This window comes from Rattus norvegicus, chromosome 10 (assembly GCF_021556685.1).
Source record: "Rattus norvegicus strain SHRSP/BbbUtx chromosome 10, alternate assembly SHRSP_T2T, whole genome shotgun sequence".
In the NCBI taxonomy this organism is placed as follows: Eukaryota; Metazoa; Chordata; class Mammalia; order Rodentia; family Muridae; genus Rattus; species Rattus norvegicus.
The window spans coordinates 21,302,876-21,319,001 of record NC_141543.1 but is presented as its reverse complement, the minus strand read 5'-3'; the positions used below and the strand labels follow the sequence as shown (position 1 = coordinate 21,319,001).

Below are 16,126 nucleotides of genomic sequence, written 5' to 3'. Positions count from 1 at the left end.
TGAGTCCCTCTCTGCCTAGGTTGCAGCCCCAGGGGAGAGGTGGCTGACACATTCATCACACAGCAGGCCACACAGATAACATTTGCACAGTCATGGCAGCCTAGAGTTTCCTCCTTGTTCACAAGCTGCATGTGGACCCCCATCAACTCTGAGGTAACTTTCGGTTGTGCAGGGGAGTGACCTGGATCTGAGGTGTTGTTGGTCCTTCACCTGATCCTGGTCTCAGACTGGCAGCACAGCCCTCATTCTTTTGGTTCATGCCTGTGCCCTGATTACAGTTCTACACCTGCACCTCTGAGTATGAATAAGACGTATGCATAACTGAGCTGTCCCTGTCCCTGTCCCTGTCCCTGTCCCAGGGACCTTTCTGAAGATGCAAGGGGAGGAGAGCGTTCAACAGAGATCACTGCAGAACCACTGTACACACACAAGAGGAAGAAAAGAAATGGTGGAGGGGGGAAGAAAAAGAAAAATGAGAAATAATAGAAAAAGAGAAAAAATGGATAGGCAATTAGATTCCCCAGATAACATTTTTTTTTAACGTATTTCAGTTAGGGAGTTAATTCCTCGGCTGTCTTGTCACCCCAAATCAGGCAAGTCAGAATGGAGCCCAGGACTTTACAAGGCTCATGATTCTGTTGTCATTCTTCCCCCTCTCTTTGCACTGCAGGAGACTGAAGCCAGAACCTTCCTCATGCAAAGCCAGCATTGTGCTATCCCCTTACAACCCAGCTTCTGTATTACTGACTGCTTCTGTTGCACAGATGGGGTCTCTCGTGTCAGAGGCTACAATCTTCAACTCCTGGGCTCAAGCAATCCTCCTACCTAAGCCTGCCAGTACCTGAGACTCCCCCTGTGTGACACCAGCTCTCAGCATTGCCTTATTCATCCACAGTAGCACTGGGCAGCTAAGACACCAGTCACAAAGAGTCTGTGGACCTGCCCTGCAGTTCCCTGGACCCAGAAGGCTGAGCTGGGAGATGAAGTCAGAGTCCATGCCAGCCTGGACACTAGAGCAAGACCCGGTCACACAAAAGGAGGAAAAGGAGAAAGAGAGAAAAGAAAAGAAAGGAGGAGCCAGGGGAGGAGAGAGCAGACAAAGAGGAACAGAGAGGGAAGAGAGGAAAAAGGACAGGGAGAGAGCTGCTCAGTGGGTGGCTAGCATCCTATCCCTTTTCTCAGAAACAGGGTGAAGCCTGGGGCTGAGGTCAGAAGCAGGGTGTGGGCTGGGAAGGGGTGTGTGAAACTGGGACCCAGTGGGAGGACGGGGTAGGGGATGGGCACTGCTCAGTGTGGGTTGATCCACTTCCTTCTCTGCCCAAGGCAGGGGGATCCTAACTTCTTCCCAAGCACCAGTCACTGGAGACATAGGAGAGGCAAGAAGCCTCTGGGCAACTGATAAGGATTCCCCGCACCCAGGGGAGGCTATCCCCAAGCCCAGCCTCTCAGGGTCCTGACAAGCCATGCTGCGGAGAGCAATCACAGGCCAGCCAATGACAGCTGCTCCAAGGGCGTGTCCTTACCTCCTGCACATATAAATGAAACTTGCTGCAGGGTCAATACATTCTCCTTCTGATAGACTCAGGAAGCAATCATGGTGCTCTCTGCAGCTGACAAAACCAACATCAAGAACTGCTGGGGGAAGATTGGTGGCCATGGTGGTGAATATGGCGAGGAGGCCCTACAGAGGTAACATCAGGACCCTGTTCTTTAAGGACAGCAGGATCCAAACCGGACCAGGGACTCAGTGGGTAGCTCCTAAGTGTGCTTTCCCGTGGCCTCAACTTATCTCTCCTTCTCACAGGATGTTCGCTGCCTTCCCCACCACCAAGACCTACTTCTCTCACATTGATGTAAGCCCCGGCTCTGCCCAGGTCAAGGCTCACGGCAAGAAGGTTGCTGATGCCCTGGCCAAAGCTGCAGACCACGTCGAAGACCTGCCTGGTGCCCTGTCCACTCTGAGCGACCTGCATGCCCACAAACTGCGTGTGGATCCTGTCAACTTCAAGGTGTGAGCTCAGACCTGGCAGGGGGCACCTGGGACCTTCAAGGATCCCTTGGGGCAGTGGTGAGGGGCACAGGGGGAGGGGGAAGGGGTTCCTCATGCCCAGGGCAGGGAACACAGTGTTCCAGGAAGGGGAGCTTACCCAGCAGGGTGTCTACTACTAGGGACTGACCCTTCCTGTCTCTGCAGTTCCTGAGCCACTGCCTGCTGGTGACCTTGGCTTGCCACCACCCTGGGGATTTCACACCTGCCATGCACGCCTCTCTGGACAAATTCCTTGCCTCTGTGAGCACCGTGCTGACCTCCAAGTACCGTTAAGCCACCTCCTGTCGGGCTTGCCTTCTGACCAGGCCCTTCTTCCGTCCCCTGAACCAGTCTTTGAATAAAGCAGAAGTAGGAAAGAAGACTCTGCCTATTTCTCTGCATGTGCAAAGTTTTCGTGTGTGGTATGGGGAAGCTTCCAGCCAGTTTAGCCATGGGGCAGTAAAGATAAGTTTCAGGGACTTGAGAGATGATTCAGCCATTAACGTCTAGGCTCACAACCAAATAGATAAGACAGGGTTCAGAGCTAAAAAGCCTAACTGGATACTTACATACTTACACACACAAACACACACACACACACACACACACACACACACACACACACACACACACACATGGCTTCTGAGTCTGGGCATCAGGCCATCCCAAGCCCCTCACTGACAGCCATGTCTTTTCTCCCTGAGCCAATGAATCACTGGCCCTCTGAGGTAGGGAAGTTCTTAATACCTCTCTTCCTTCAGTGTGGGATCTACTGGAAAAACAGCTAAAAACAGACAACATATGAGCATGTAGGTAGGCAACAGAGAGCCCATCCAAAAATGCTTGCTCTTTTGCCCTTTCTTTCTTTCTCTTTACTTTCTTTCTTTCTCTTTTCTTTCTCTCTTTAATTCTTTCTTTCTTTCTTTCCTTCTTTCTTTCTTCCCTCCTTTCTTTCTTTCAGACGTAGCCTAGGCTGGCCTCAAACACTTTAAATAGCCAAGGATGCCCTGGAACTCTTCTTTTTAAGGATGTATTTATTTATTACATACGAGTACTCTACAGCTCTCTCAGACACACCACAAGAGGGCATTGGATCCCACTACAGATGCTTGTGAGCAGCTGTATGGTTGCTGGGAGTTGAACTCAGGACCTTTAAGAGGTTCTCTTAACTGCTGAGCCATCCCTCCAGCCCACCCTCCAACTCTCAATCCTCTTGCTTCTACCCCTGAATGCTGAAATTACAGATATGTGCCTCCATGCCCAGTTTATGCAGTGCTTGGGAATTGAACTTAGGGTTGTATATACACATACAAACATAATACATAGATATTTATATAATACATACATGCATACATATGTACATACATACATACATACATACATACACTAAACAAGCATTCAATTAACTGGGGTACATCTGTACCCCTATAGGAACTAGTGACAACAAAGAGTAAATTGCTTATACAATGTGGCAGAACCATAAATAAAAATGTCAAGAGGAAGAAATCATTAGAACCAAGTCGCACAGAGCATGGCCTCATGTTTGTAAAATATCAAAAATAAGCAGATCTATAGGAACGGCAAGCAGCCTCCTGTTTGACTGGGCCTCTGTGCAGGGGTTGGATGGTTATGGAGAGTGAGCTAGTGGTTGTTTCTCGGTGAGGAAAAGTTCTGGAAATGGGTGGTGGTGAAAATTACACAACATCGTGGCGGAAAGTGATGTCACTGAGGTGCGCACAACAAAGCCGGCTGAAATGGACAGGGCTTGGTGCCACATCCCTCCAGTTCCAGACCTCAGGAACTATAGCAAGGTCACACGTGCACACACACGTGAGTAAGAACAGAACCTTTAATGAAGGAATGACATAGTCACAGAGAACGTACCATTGGTTCTTCATGTCTTCATTGAGATAGAGTATACGCACCCATAAGGTCATTGTCTCCAAAGGAATTTGCCCTATAGACCAGTCATATACTATTTCTCTTAATATGTAATGTATACATATTCATATATTAAATTGAGTTGGAATTTTTTTTTTTTTTTTTTGGAGCTGGGGACCAAACCCAGGGACTTGCGCTTGCTAGGCAAGCTCTCTACCACTGAGCTAAATCCCCAACCCCTAGAGGGTTTTAAATCTAGATTTAAATCTCTTATTTTATTTTACACTCGTGGGCGTTTTGGCTGCATGGATACCCATGCACCGCTTGCATGACTGTGGAAGACAGAAGAGGGCTTCAGATCCCCTGGACCTGAAGTTACAGACAACTGGGATCAGGCACGTGGGTGCAGGGAATCTGCGCTCGGTGCTCTGGAAGAGCAGTCAGTGCTCTTAACTGCTGAGCCATCTCTCCAGCCCTTTAAATGCAGATTTAACTATGGAATATTTAACAAAAGGAGACGTACTCAGGGGAAAAAAGGTAAGTGTCGATATGTGCTCCTCTAAGAAGAAATGCACCAAGAAGAAAGACAAGTCAATCCTTTTCAATAATGAGTAAGAACGGAAAGAAAATATACGGAGTGTCTTAAGGATTCCGGGGTGGGGGTGGAGCACAGGATAAGCAGTGCCAAAATAGACACTAAAAATCATCGTAATCTGATAGTATATATTAGATGCCATTATCCGTACAGGAAATACTTTGAAATGTAAGGCTTGGAAAAGGAGCCTAGAGAGACAGAGGGCTGCATGTCAAGGAAACCCTAAGCAACCTGCAACGATCCAGCGCCCCCTGGCGGCTTCATGGGTTTCAGAACCTCTTGGAGCGCAGCCAGTGCACAGAGGGCGAAGCCAGGGCAACCAGCGCGAAGCCACAGTTCAGTGAAGATGGCTCTGTCCCAAACTGATCGCAGGTTGGTCCTCGCGCTCTGGAAGAAGATGGGTAGCAATGTTGGAATCTACACGACCGAAACCTTGGAGAGGTACGCCCTCGGGCTCATCTTCCAATAAACTGCGCGGTGAAAGTGGGTTCTCCTTACCTCTGGGTCCGGTTGCGTCCAACCCTCAATCTTTCCACGGGACCTTCCTGACTTCCCATCCACCAAAACCTACTTCCCACACTTAGACCTGAAACCAGGTTCCAGCCAGGTTAAAGCCCATGCCCAAAAGGTGGCCGATGCACTGACGCTCGCTGCCCACCACTTGGACGACCTGTCTGGTTCTCTGTCTGCTCTCAGTGATCTACACGCACATGAGCTCCGCGTGGACCCTGCTAACTTTCAGGTGATTCCTTTCTCTGAGCTGCACCCGCCCTTGCTGGATATGTGGGTCCCTTCAAGGCTCCCTGTTCCGGAGAGATAAAATCAAGGCGGGGCGCTTCTCATTCTTCAGTTCTTAGCCACTGTCTGCTGGTGACTCTTGCCCGGCACCATCCCAGAGACTTCAGCCGGGAGATGCATGCCTCCTTGGACAAGTTTCTGGGTCACGTGACTTCGGCACTGGTCTCCAAGGATCGCTGAACTGAGGATACACAGCGGTGTAGTCTTCGCCCCTGCCCTTCTTCGAATTCACAATATTTGAGTAAACCTCCCCGGACTGCATTGCTGTCTTGTATGCAGAGTTGCACAGGAGAAAGATACCCCACACGCAGTATCAATCAATCAATCAATCAATCAATCAATCAATAAGGTTTCAAGAGACTGAAATTACAGCTACACAAGTGTGAAAAACCTCATAGGAAAGTCAGCGTCCCTTGTTTTTGTTGTTTTAATTCATTTTTGCCTTTGAGATACATTTTATGCTCTCATGTAATCCAGGCTGGCCTCTCAAATCCATCATACAAACTAGGTTGGTCTTGAACTCCTGACACTTGTGTTCCCACCCTCATCTCCATCCCATCCCCCAATCCCCAACAACCATGATGGATTATAAGGCATGCCCCACCGTAACTGGCTCCATTGTGGTTCTTTTTATTTATTTATTTATTTATTTTTGGTTCTTTTTTTCGGAGCTGGGGACCGAACCCAGGGCCTTGCGCTTCCTAGGTAAGCACTCTACCACTGAGCTAAATCCCCAGCCCTGGTTCTTTTTATTTTTTTTTAACCTTTTGTTTGTTTGTGTTCTGTGTTGGGGATGGGAAGGGGTCTCCTGTGTACCAAACTGCTCCAAGCTGCAGAAAGTGTAGCTAACTAGGAAGGAGACCCCACACAGTGAATGAATCAACTTTTAGAATAGAGTAGAAAGAAGGGATCTATAAACTACACTTCCAAAGGACATGAGCTGGGCGGTGACAAGAGTCCCACCTGCAGCCGCTGGAGGACCAGTCCTAGCATCTTCACATATCCTCAAGCATCAGAGGAGGCTCAGACCCTCTCCACTGTGGAGGGCCTGTGACATTGACTTACAGATCCATGCCCTTAACCTTGGCCAGATCAGTGAGGAAGCCTTCAAGTCCAATCCAGCATGAGTCCTCTGAATCCCATGTCCAAACGGAAAGGTGTTTTAAGCAGGAAGGACTTCCCTTAACTCTCTGGGACGTAGGGGAAGGCGAAAACAAGAGCTCACATTGTTTTTGGAGTCTCTCTGACTCCTTGGACCAACAGCTCACAAGGGCACTTCCCTTGCCTGCTACTGTGTTTTTGTCAGACAGTTGTCCTGGTTAGCATTTCTATTGCTGTGATAAAATATCAAGACCAGAAGTGATGTAGGGACAGGGAAGCATTTATTTCAACGTATACCTGTAAGTCAGAGACGTCAGGGCAGAAACACAAGGCGCAGGGGAGTAATTGATGCATAGGTCATGGAGAAGTGTTCCTTCAGGTCCTGTTCTTTTAAGAGAAAAAAACAATATTTATTTATTTACTTTATGTATATGACTACACTGCAGCTGCCTTGAGACACACCAGAAGAGGGCATCAAAACCCAGTGCAAATATTTGTGAGCCACCATGTGGTTGCTGGGAATTGAACCCAGGACCTCTGGAAGAGCAGTCTGTACCCTTAACCACTGAGCCATCACTCGTGCCCCCTTTATCTAGTTATTCTGGCTTACTCAGCCTTCTTGCCTATAATATTAGTATTATCAGTCCAGGACAATGTCATACTGAGCTATATCCTCCCACATCCATAATCAATCAAGAAATGTGTACCACATAAACCTGATAGGAGAATTTTCTCAATTGAGATTCCTTTTTCAAAAATGTTTCTGGCTTGGGGGCTGGAAATGTGTCTCAGGGGTTAAGAGCACTGACTGCTCTCCCAGAGGTCCCGAGTTCAACTCCTACCAACCACATGGTGGCTCACAACCATCTGTAATGAGATCTGGTGTCCTCTTCTGGCAACTCTGAAGAGGAGAGGGTACTAAGGTAAAAAAACAAAAATCTTTTAATGAGCTGGAGAAATGCTCAGCAGTTAAGAGCTTCGACTATTCTTCCACAGGTCCAGAGTTCAATTCCCAGCAACCACATGGTGGCTCACAACCATCTGTAATGGGATCTGATGTCCTCTTCTAGTGTGTCTGAAGACAGCTACAGTGTATTCACATAGATAAAATAAATAAACCTAAAAAGATTCTCTGGCTTGTGTCCAGCTGACATAAGAGTAGCCAGAACAACACTCTGGCTCTTGGGGAGCAAGGACAGCACAAGTGACATCACTCCATTTAGACTGCACATGTGCACTCATACACTTGCATGCATTACTCAGAACCAGGATAAAATCAGGACATGTGGGTAAACCATAAAAGGGTCCAGGATGTGTATAGGAGGTGGGAGCCCTGGGAGCCGATCAGTGTTGTCTGTATTGCCTCCTCTTCTGCTCAGGACACTGGGAGGTCCGTATCCACGGAGACCTTCAGGACAGGTTCTAGGAAGGAACTTAGGGGAAAGACAACAACAGCAGTGGGCAGAAGGGTGCACAGTCAACCTCTTCTCCTAAACAAGGGGCTCCTCCTGCCCAGCAAAAGTATCTCACTGTTCTCTTGTCCCCTTCTCTGAAGTATCCTTCTCCCAGCAGCAGCTTCATCAGGGGATGGCACCTGACAGCATTCCTGACCTGTCCAATCTCACTCTGCCCTCTCCCTACCTCTCCTCTACAGCCACAGAGGCCACCTGTCCTTGCCTTTCTCCACCTACTATACACCTATGGCTCACAGCCTCTGAAAATCCCATCCTGGTCCTCACACTAGCCCAAGGCTCCTCATCCATTCCTCCAGGTTCCTTCGGAGTCTTTCCTAGAGTTTCCTCCTGTGTGGGAGATAGAATGAGTAGCCAGGTCTCTCCTGGACTGAATCCTCTCAGCCCGGGCAGCTTGTGGATTTCATATAAAGAGAGTCTTGTATGAGGCACACCTTAGCTGGATGGAGGTGTCATTGGAATTAAGGATCACTCCTGTGGAGCCCGAGGAAGAATTGCCAAAGCCACAGAGAGGGAAGACTTGAGAGACTCCCAGTGTGGGTGCATGACCTGGAGCTACAGCAACTGCCATCCTGGAGGAGGGAGCTTGAACTTTAGGATGAGGGTCAGGAGGGGGCAGGCAGGAGGCCTCCAGGTCCAGAGGCTTTGACTGAAGCCCTGAGAAAGACATGGCTGAAGACAGGGTAACGGAAGATGCTTGTGCTCTCTGTTACTTCTTACTTAGGCTCCTTTCACACTTCCTGGTCCACAGCCCACTAGTACCTCTGACTGTGTGTAACCAGGAAGATTTCAACACAGACAGAAAGACAAACACACACACACACACACACACACACACACACACACACACACACAGTAGGACTGGGGATATGACTCAGGAATAGACACCCTGTCTAAGGTTGGTGTCAAAGGTTTGATCCTCAGTACCACAAAATAAGCAACAAAGAGAAAGCAAAATGAAAAACAAAACTGGACTGTTACCTGGAGAGAGAGCCCAGCCATTCTTCTATTCTTTTTTTTTTTTTTTCCGGAGCTGGGGACCGAGAGCCCAGCCATTCTTATAGGCTACGCGCCACCCGAGAGCAGAAAACACAGAGGCAGGCACTAGAAATGCTCTCTGCTCCCACCCATACACTGCCTCCCAGATAGCAGGGCTACCTGATGGGAGGGATGGGCAGTGCTGGGGCTTCTGGGAAACTCATGGCATAGCATCTGTTCTCTTTGCTGTATCCCATGAGGTAAAGATGCCAGCTCTGGGACCAGCTGAACATTTGGCAGACTGTCCTGACACTGGGGCTATGGTGTGGCTTTTCAGGGACATATAAACAGAGTTCCCACGAACTGGAATGGTAACAAGAGACTCCTCAAATACAGACTGATACACATGCAGTTTACTACATAAAATAAGATTAAGTGAGGTTCCCAACACACCCTGGGGGACTACTGAGCACTACACCCATCCAAAGTCACCAAGAGTCCGAACTCATCTAAAGTTTCCCAGAAGTCCAAGCACTGCCCTCCTTTCCTATCAAACAGCCCCTCTTGATGTCCACAGCAAAAACGTGGTCTTACATAATCACAGAGTCAAACTTGTAGAAGAGGGGGTTGGAGAAAAGGCTCGGCAGAGAGAGCATGTTGCAGAGGACCTGGGTTCAGTTTCCAGAACTTTACAGCAGATGGGAAGGAACACCAATGATGGCAGCTTCAAGGACATTGGTTAATTTCACTCCCTCTTCTGTTACCTCACAGGCACCTGCACCCTCATGTGCAGAGAAGAAGACTTAAACTGATAGATATCTCATACAATTAGCTCTGGATCACCTGGATCTAGTCATGTAGACAAGGCTGACGTCAAAATTTTCTATATATAATTTTATTTTGTTTTTACTTATGTGAAAGTTCCCTATGTCTATAGTATGTTCACATCTGCTTTGAGGCCAGAAGTGTGTACGACAGACATAGGCATATCTGTAGATGAGTTTAGGTGCTGGGTAACATGGGAATAACATGTTACATGCCCCTAGAGCTGAGGAGGCAATGGTTGTGAGTTGCCACGTGGGTGCTGGAAATGAAATCCAAGTCCTGTGGGAAAGCTAGAATCCTAAGCCCTGAGCCCTCTCTGCTACCCTGGCTGTCACACAGTCTAAAACAAAACAAAACAAAACCACAGGGTAATGTATGGGAGAGTAGGTCTTTAATCTCAGCAGGCTGGAGGCAGAGGCGGGTAGATGTCCGTGAGTTTAAGACCACTGCATTCAACAGAGTGAGAACCAGGGTAACAAGGGCTCCTGCTGAGGCCATGCCTCAGAATTAAAAGTGAAGAAAGAAAGAAACAAGGATGACCTGAGTGATGGGTCAGCAATGGTGAGCCTGTTCTGCTCTTACACAGGGTCCGAGTTAAATCCTCAGCGCCTGACTTAGGCGGTGCTCAAGAGCTTGAAAGCCCAGGTGCAGGGAAATCTGATGCTTCTGGCTTCCACTGACCCGTGACACACACACTCAGAAAATAAAATACTTCTAATTATTGTTGATTTATGCATATGGGTGTTTTGCTTGCTTGTGTCTATACACCACCTTTGTGTCTGGTGATCATGGAGGTCAGAAGAGAGTGTCAGACCTCCAGGAACTGGAGTTATACATGGTTTTGAGCCTCCACTGTAGGTGTTAGAAACTGAATCCAGGGGGCTGGAGAGATGGCTCCACGGTTAGAAGCACGGCCCCTTCTTCCTGAGATCCTGAGTTCAATTCCCAGCAACCACATGGTGGCTATAACCATCTGTAAGGGGATCTGTTGCCCTCTTCTGGCCTGCAAATGTATATGCAGCAGAACACTCACACAATAAATGAATAAAAAACAATTTAAAAAAAAAAGAAAAAAGAAAGAAAGAAAGGAAGGAAGGAAGAAAGAGAGAGAGAGAGAAACTGAACCCAGGTCCTCCACCAGAACAAGTGTTCTACACAGAAGAGCTGTCTCTCTAGCCATGTCTGTATGTATACACTCATATATAAAGAGAGGGACAGACAGTGAGAGGAGGAGCAGGGAAAGGGGGAAGGCAGGGGGAAGAACAAGAGGCAGTGGGGAGGGAGGAAGAGAGACAGAATTTCTCTCTGTCACACTGCCTGGCTGTCCTGAAACTCAATCTGTACACCAGCGAGGCCGGAACTCACCAAATTCCACCTAGCTCTTCATCCCAAGTATTGGGATTGAAACCTTGGGCCAGCCACCACAGCCAGCTATATATTCTGTAATTAAAAAAAAATCTCGGGGGGGGTTGGGGATTTAGCTCAGTGGTAGGGCGCTTGCCTAGCAAGCACAAGGCCCTGTGTTGGGTCCCTAGTTCCAAAAAAAAAAGAAAAAAAAATCTCGGGGGCTGGGGAGATGGCTCAGAGGTTAAGAGCACTGACTGCTCTTCCAGAGGACCTGAGTTCAAATCCCAGCAACCACATGGTGGCTCACAATCGTCTGTGATGAGATCTGATGCCCTCTTCTGGTGTGTGTGAGGACAGCTACTCACATTCATAAAATAAATAAATAAATCTTTTAAAAAAAAAGAAATCTCTTGAAAATAATTAGGGAAGCTTCAGAAACAAATACAAGAAGACAAAAATATTATCAAAGTAAATTCCAACACGTTTTTATACTCGGAGCACTCCAGAGACAGAACCAGATAGAGATCTCTGTCAGTTCAAGGCCTGCCTGGTCTTCAGAGCAAGTTCCATCCCAGTGAGACCCCGTCTTAAAAAGACAAACATCAACACTGCGTCTGTTTTCGAGCTCCGTCCTTTACTAGCACAGCAATGCTCACTGCCTGTGCAAACACAGGCTGCAGAAAGATGGCTTACTCTAAGCAGAAGTACCACTAAGCAGCAGGCTGCTGTGAGGTGCAGTTGGCAGGAAGTGAGTCTGAGCTCTGGTCTCACTATGGAAGCTGCCCTCCCGACACGTCCCTCTGCTTCCCCAGCTCTTAGCAGCATCCAGAAATGCTCTTGTCCTGGCTTGAAGGCCACTGGCTCTAGGCTGGCACATCAGGCTGCCTGGCTATGGTGTTCTGGAACCTGATCTACATTTCCAGGCTTTTCTGGAAGGAGCCAGTGTAAGCTGCACTGGATACAGCTTCCCAGAGAGTGGCAAGTACCACAGGCACTAGTTTCTGGGCAAGGACGGCTCTCAATACCTAGGCAGTGTCCTCCTCTTCCTGTGGACTTCTTTCCTTACAGCAGACTCATCTTCATTATTTTTTAATTATGTGTATGCGTGTTTCTATGTATGCCGTGTGTGTGTGTGTGTGTGTGTGTGTGTGTGTGTGTGTGTGGGTGTCTGTGTGTCTACCAAGAAGGTCACAAGGGGTGTCAAATCCCCAGAAAATGGAGCTGCTGTTACAGTAGCTCTGATCCACCTCACATGGGTGTGGGGAACCAAAGTCAGGCCCTCAGGAAGGGCAGCAAGCATCTTCAGTGCTGAGCCGTTCCTACAGTCACCTCCTTTCTATTCGTGTGTAGGAAAACACATAAGACATAAGCAGAAGTCCACCCAAGCTCTCACACCCTTTTGTGTTATCAAGAGGGAGAGACTCTGGGTCACATATCTCTACCCAGAAAAGGCTAAGTAGTCTTTGGGATTGAGCCACTGTCCTTACTAAGTCTGAAAAAGATGAGTCTGAAGGGAAGGAAGGTTGAAGGAAGGGAGGAAGAGAAAAGGGAAGACTGAGGGTAGAGGACAGGAGAGCAGGACGGTGAGCAGTGGAGAAGGGATAGGAGAGGAGAGAAGGACAGGAATTTGGCTGCTTTACAACTTAAGATCCTGAAGGCTAGGACACCCTTTAAGAATCTCAGAGAGGAGAGACTGAAACAGTATGCAGAGAGAGGAGAGACACCCCACCCTCAGGAACTCCACCACCCAGGAGCAGACCACCACCTCCCTGACCAGGCACAGCCATTCCTTCTGCCTCTAACTTCCCAGAATCCTATCCTTCTTGTCCTCAGAGGAAGGATAAAGCGGGCACTTGGGGGTTGGAGCAGAAGACAGGAAAGGCTAGAGGGCAGGAGCCATGATGTGGAACGGTTCTGCTAAACCTGGGCTTCTGTGCCCCTGAGAATGGCACCACCTCTCCTCCCAGACACCTGCCTCTCTCAGGGGAGGGGGAAGCAGGAAAGAGGAGGAACCATCTGAACCTCAGGCTGGGGTCAGGGAACAAGCTGCTGTCAGCTCACCATGGAGCCCATCCTGGAGTGCAAGGTGGAGGTGGCCAAGGAGGGTGGCCAAGCTGGGAGCTGTCCCCTCCCACATGTCACCCTTGGTAGAGATGAAATACCCAGTGCTGTCTGCACCCAGCATTCTGGTTCTGAAAACCACGCTAGTGAACAGCACACTGTGGCTCTTACTAATGAAGGTAAGTCCTGGTCAGGACCTGTGTTAGCACAGAAGCCCTGGACAGGTGAGGGAACCTTCCTGACCTGCCAGGTCTCCAGAGGACAAAGGTGCCCTTTCCTCGTCCAGCCTCTGCCTCTGAACTTTAGTCTTCCTGAAGGAAATTCCACAGTTTTGCCACCTACAAGATCTCCTTCCTTAACTAAGACATGAGTCCCTCTCTGCCTAGGTTGCAGCCCCAGGGGAGAGGTGGCTGACACATTCATCACACAGCAGGCCACACAGATAACATTTGCACAGTCATGGCAGCCTAGAGTTTCCTCCTTGTTCACAAGCTGCATGTGGACCCCCATCAACTCTGAGGTGACTGTCGGTTGTGCAGGGGAGTGACCTGGATCTGAGGTGTTGTTGGTCCTTCACCTGATCCTGGTCTCAGACTGGCAGCACAGCCCTCATTCTTTTGGTTCATGCCTGTGCCCTGATTACAGTTCTACACCTGCACCTCTGAGTATGAATAAGACGTATGTATAACTGAGCTGTCCCTGTCCCTGTCCCTGTCCCAGGGACCTTTCTGAAGATGCAAGGGGAGGAGAGCGTTCAACAGAGATCACTGCAGAACCACTGTACACACACAAGAGGAAGAAAAGAAATGGTGGAGGGGGGAAGAAAAAGAAAAATGAGAGATAATAGAAAAAGAGAAAAAATGGATAGGCAATTAGATTCCCCAGATAACATTTTTTTTTAACGTATTTCAGTTAGGGAGTTAATTCCTCGGCTGTCTTGTCACCCCAAATCAGGCAAGTCAGAATGGAGCCCAGGACTTTACAAGGCTCATGATTCTGTTGTCATTCTTCCCCCTCTCTTTGCACTGCAGGAGACTGAAGCCAGAACCTTCCTCATGCAAAGCCAGCATTGTGCTATCCCCTTACAACCCAGCTTCTGTATTACTGACTGCTTCTGTTGCACAGATGGGGTCTCTCGTGTCAGAGGCTACAATCTTCAACTCCTGGGCTCAAGCAATCCTCCTACCTAAGCCTGCCAGTACCTGAGACTCCCCCTGTGTGACACCAGCTCTCAGCATTGCCTTATTCATCCACAGTAGCACTGGGCAGCTAAGACACCAGTCACAAAGAGTCTGTGGACCTGCCCTGCAGTTCCCTGGACCCAGAAGGCTGAGCTGGGAGATGAAGTCAGAGTCCATGCCAGCCTGGACACTAGAGCAAGACCCGGTCACACAAAAGGAGGAAAAGGAGAAAGAGAGAAAAGAAAAGAAAGGAGGAGCCAGGGGAGGAGAGAGCAGACAAAGAGGAACAGAGAGGGAAGAGAGGAAAAAGGACAGGGAGAGAGCTGCTCAGTGGGTGGCTAGCATCCTATCCCTTTTCTCAGAAACAGGGTGAAGCCTGGGGCTGAGGTCAGAAGCAGGGTGTGGGCTGGGAAGGGGTGTGTGAAACTGGGACCCAGTGGGAGGACGGGGTAGGGGATGGGCACTGCTCAGTGTGGGTTGATCCACTTCCTTCTCTGCCCAAGGCAGGGGGATCCTAACTTCTTCCCAAGCACCAGTCACTGGAGACATAGGAGAGGCAAGAAGCCTCTGGGCAACTGATAAGGATTCCCCGCACCCAGGGGAGGCGATCCCCAAGCCCAGCCTCTCAGGGTCCTGACAAGCCATGCTGCGGAGAGCAATCACAGGCCAGCCAATGACAGCTGCTCCAAGGGCGTGTCCTTACCTCCTGCACATATAAATGAAACTTGCTGCGGGGCCAATACATTCTCATTCTGATAGACTCAGGAAGCAATCATGGTGCTCTCTGCAGCTGACAAAACCAACATCAAGAACTGCTGGGGGAAGATTGGTGGCCATGGTGGTGAATATGGCGAGGAGGCCCTACAGAGGTAACATCAGGACCCTGTTCTTTAAGGACAGCAGGATCCAAACCGGACCAGGGACTCAGTGGGTAGCTCCTAAGTGTGCTTTCCCGTGGCCTCAACTTATCTCTCCTTCTCACAGGATGTTCGCTGCCTTCCCCACCACCAAGACCTACTTCTCTCACATTGATGTAAGCCCCGGCTCTGCCCAGGTCAAGGCTCACGGCAAGAAGGTTGCTGATGCCCTGGCCAAAGCTGCAGACCACGTCGAAGACCTGCCTGGTGCCCTGTCCACTCTGAGCGACCTGCATGCCCACAAACTGCGTGTGGATCCTGTCAACTTCAAGGTGTGAGCTCAGACCTGGCAGGGGGCACCTGGGACCTTCAAGGATCCCTTGGGGCAGTGGTGAGGGGCACAGGGGGAGGGGGAAGGGGTTCCTCATGCCCAGGGCAGGGAACACAGTGTTCCAGGAAGGGGAGCTTACCCAGCAGGGTGTCTACTACTAGGGACTGACCCTTCCTGTCTCTGCAGTTCCTGAGCCACTGCCTGCTGGTGACCTTGGCTTGCCACCACCCTGGGGATTTCACACCTGCCATGCACGCCTCTCTGGACAAATTCCTTGCCTCTGTGAGCACCGTGCTGACCTCCAAGTACCGTTAAGCCACCTCCTGTCGGGCTTGCCTTCTGACCAGGCCCTTCTTCACTCCCTTGCACCTGTCTTTGAATAAAGCAAAAGTAGGAAGAATCCCGTGTGCCTGTTTCTCCACATGTGCAAAGGTGACATGTTTGGTATGGGAAATCCTCCAGCCTATTTAGCCATGGGGCAGTAAAGACAAGGTTCAGGGGCTTGAGAGAAGTCTAAGCCATTAAAGGCTAGACTCACAACCAAATAAGTAAGACAGGGTTCAGAGCTGAAAAGCATAACTGGATGCACACATACACACACACACACACACACACACACACACACACACACACACACACACTCACACTCACATATGCCTTCTGAGTCTGG

The 16,126-nt window shown here is 49.2% G+C and overlaps 2 protein-coding genes across 2 annotated transcripts; both read left to right on the top strand.

Annotated features, from left to right (window-relative positions):
* The first annotated feature begins 1,561 nt into the window (after positions 1-1,561).
* Hba-a2 (hemoglobin alpha, adult chain 2) lies at positions 1,562-2,409 on the top strand. Its single transcript, NM_001007722.2, is given in 3 exon segments — positions 1,562-1,689; positions 1,805-2,009; positions 2,195-2,409. Coding segments are annotated over 3 exon segments (429 nt in total). The 5' UTR covers positions 1,562-1,594; the 3' UTR covers positions 2,324-2,409.
* Positions 2,410-15,011: 12,602 nt separating this feature from the next.
* Hba-a3 (hemoglobin alpha, adult chain 3) lies at positions 15,012-15,856 on the top strand. Its single transcript, XM_087574922.1, has 3 exons — positions 15,012-15,137; positions 15,253-15,457; positions 15,643-15,856. Exons 1-3 carry the CDS (start codon positions 15,043-15,045, stop codon positions 15,769-15,771), a joined length of 429 nt encoding a protein of 142 aa, XP_087431048.1. The 5' UTR covers positions 15,012-15,042; the 3' UTR covers positions 15,772-15,856.
* Positions 15,857-16,126: the final 270 nt, after the last annotated feature.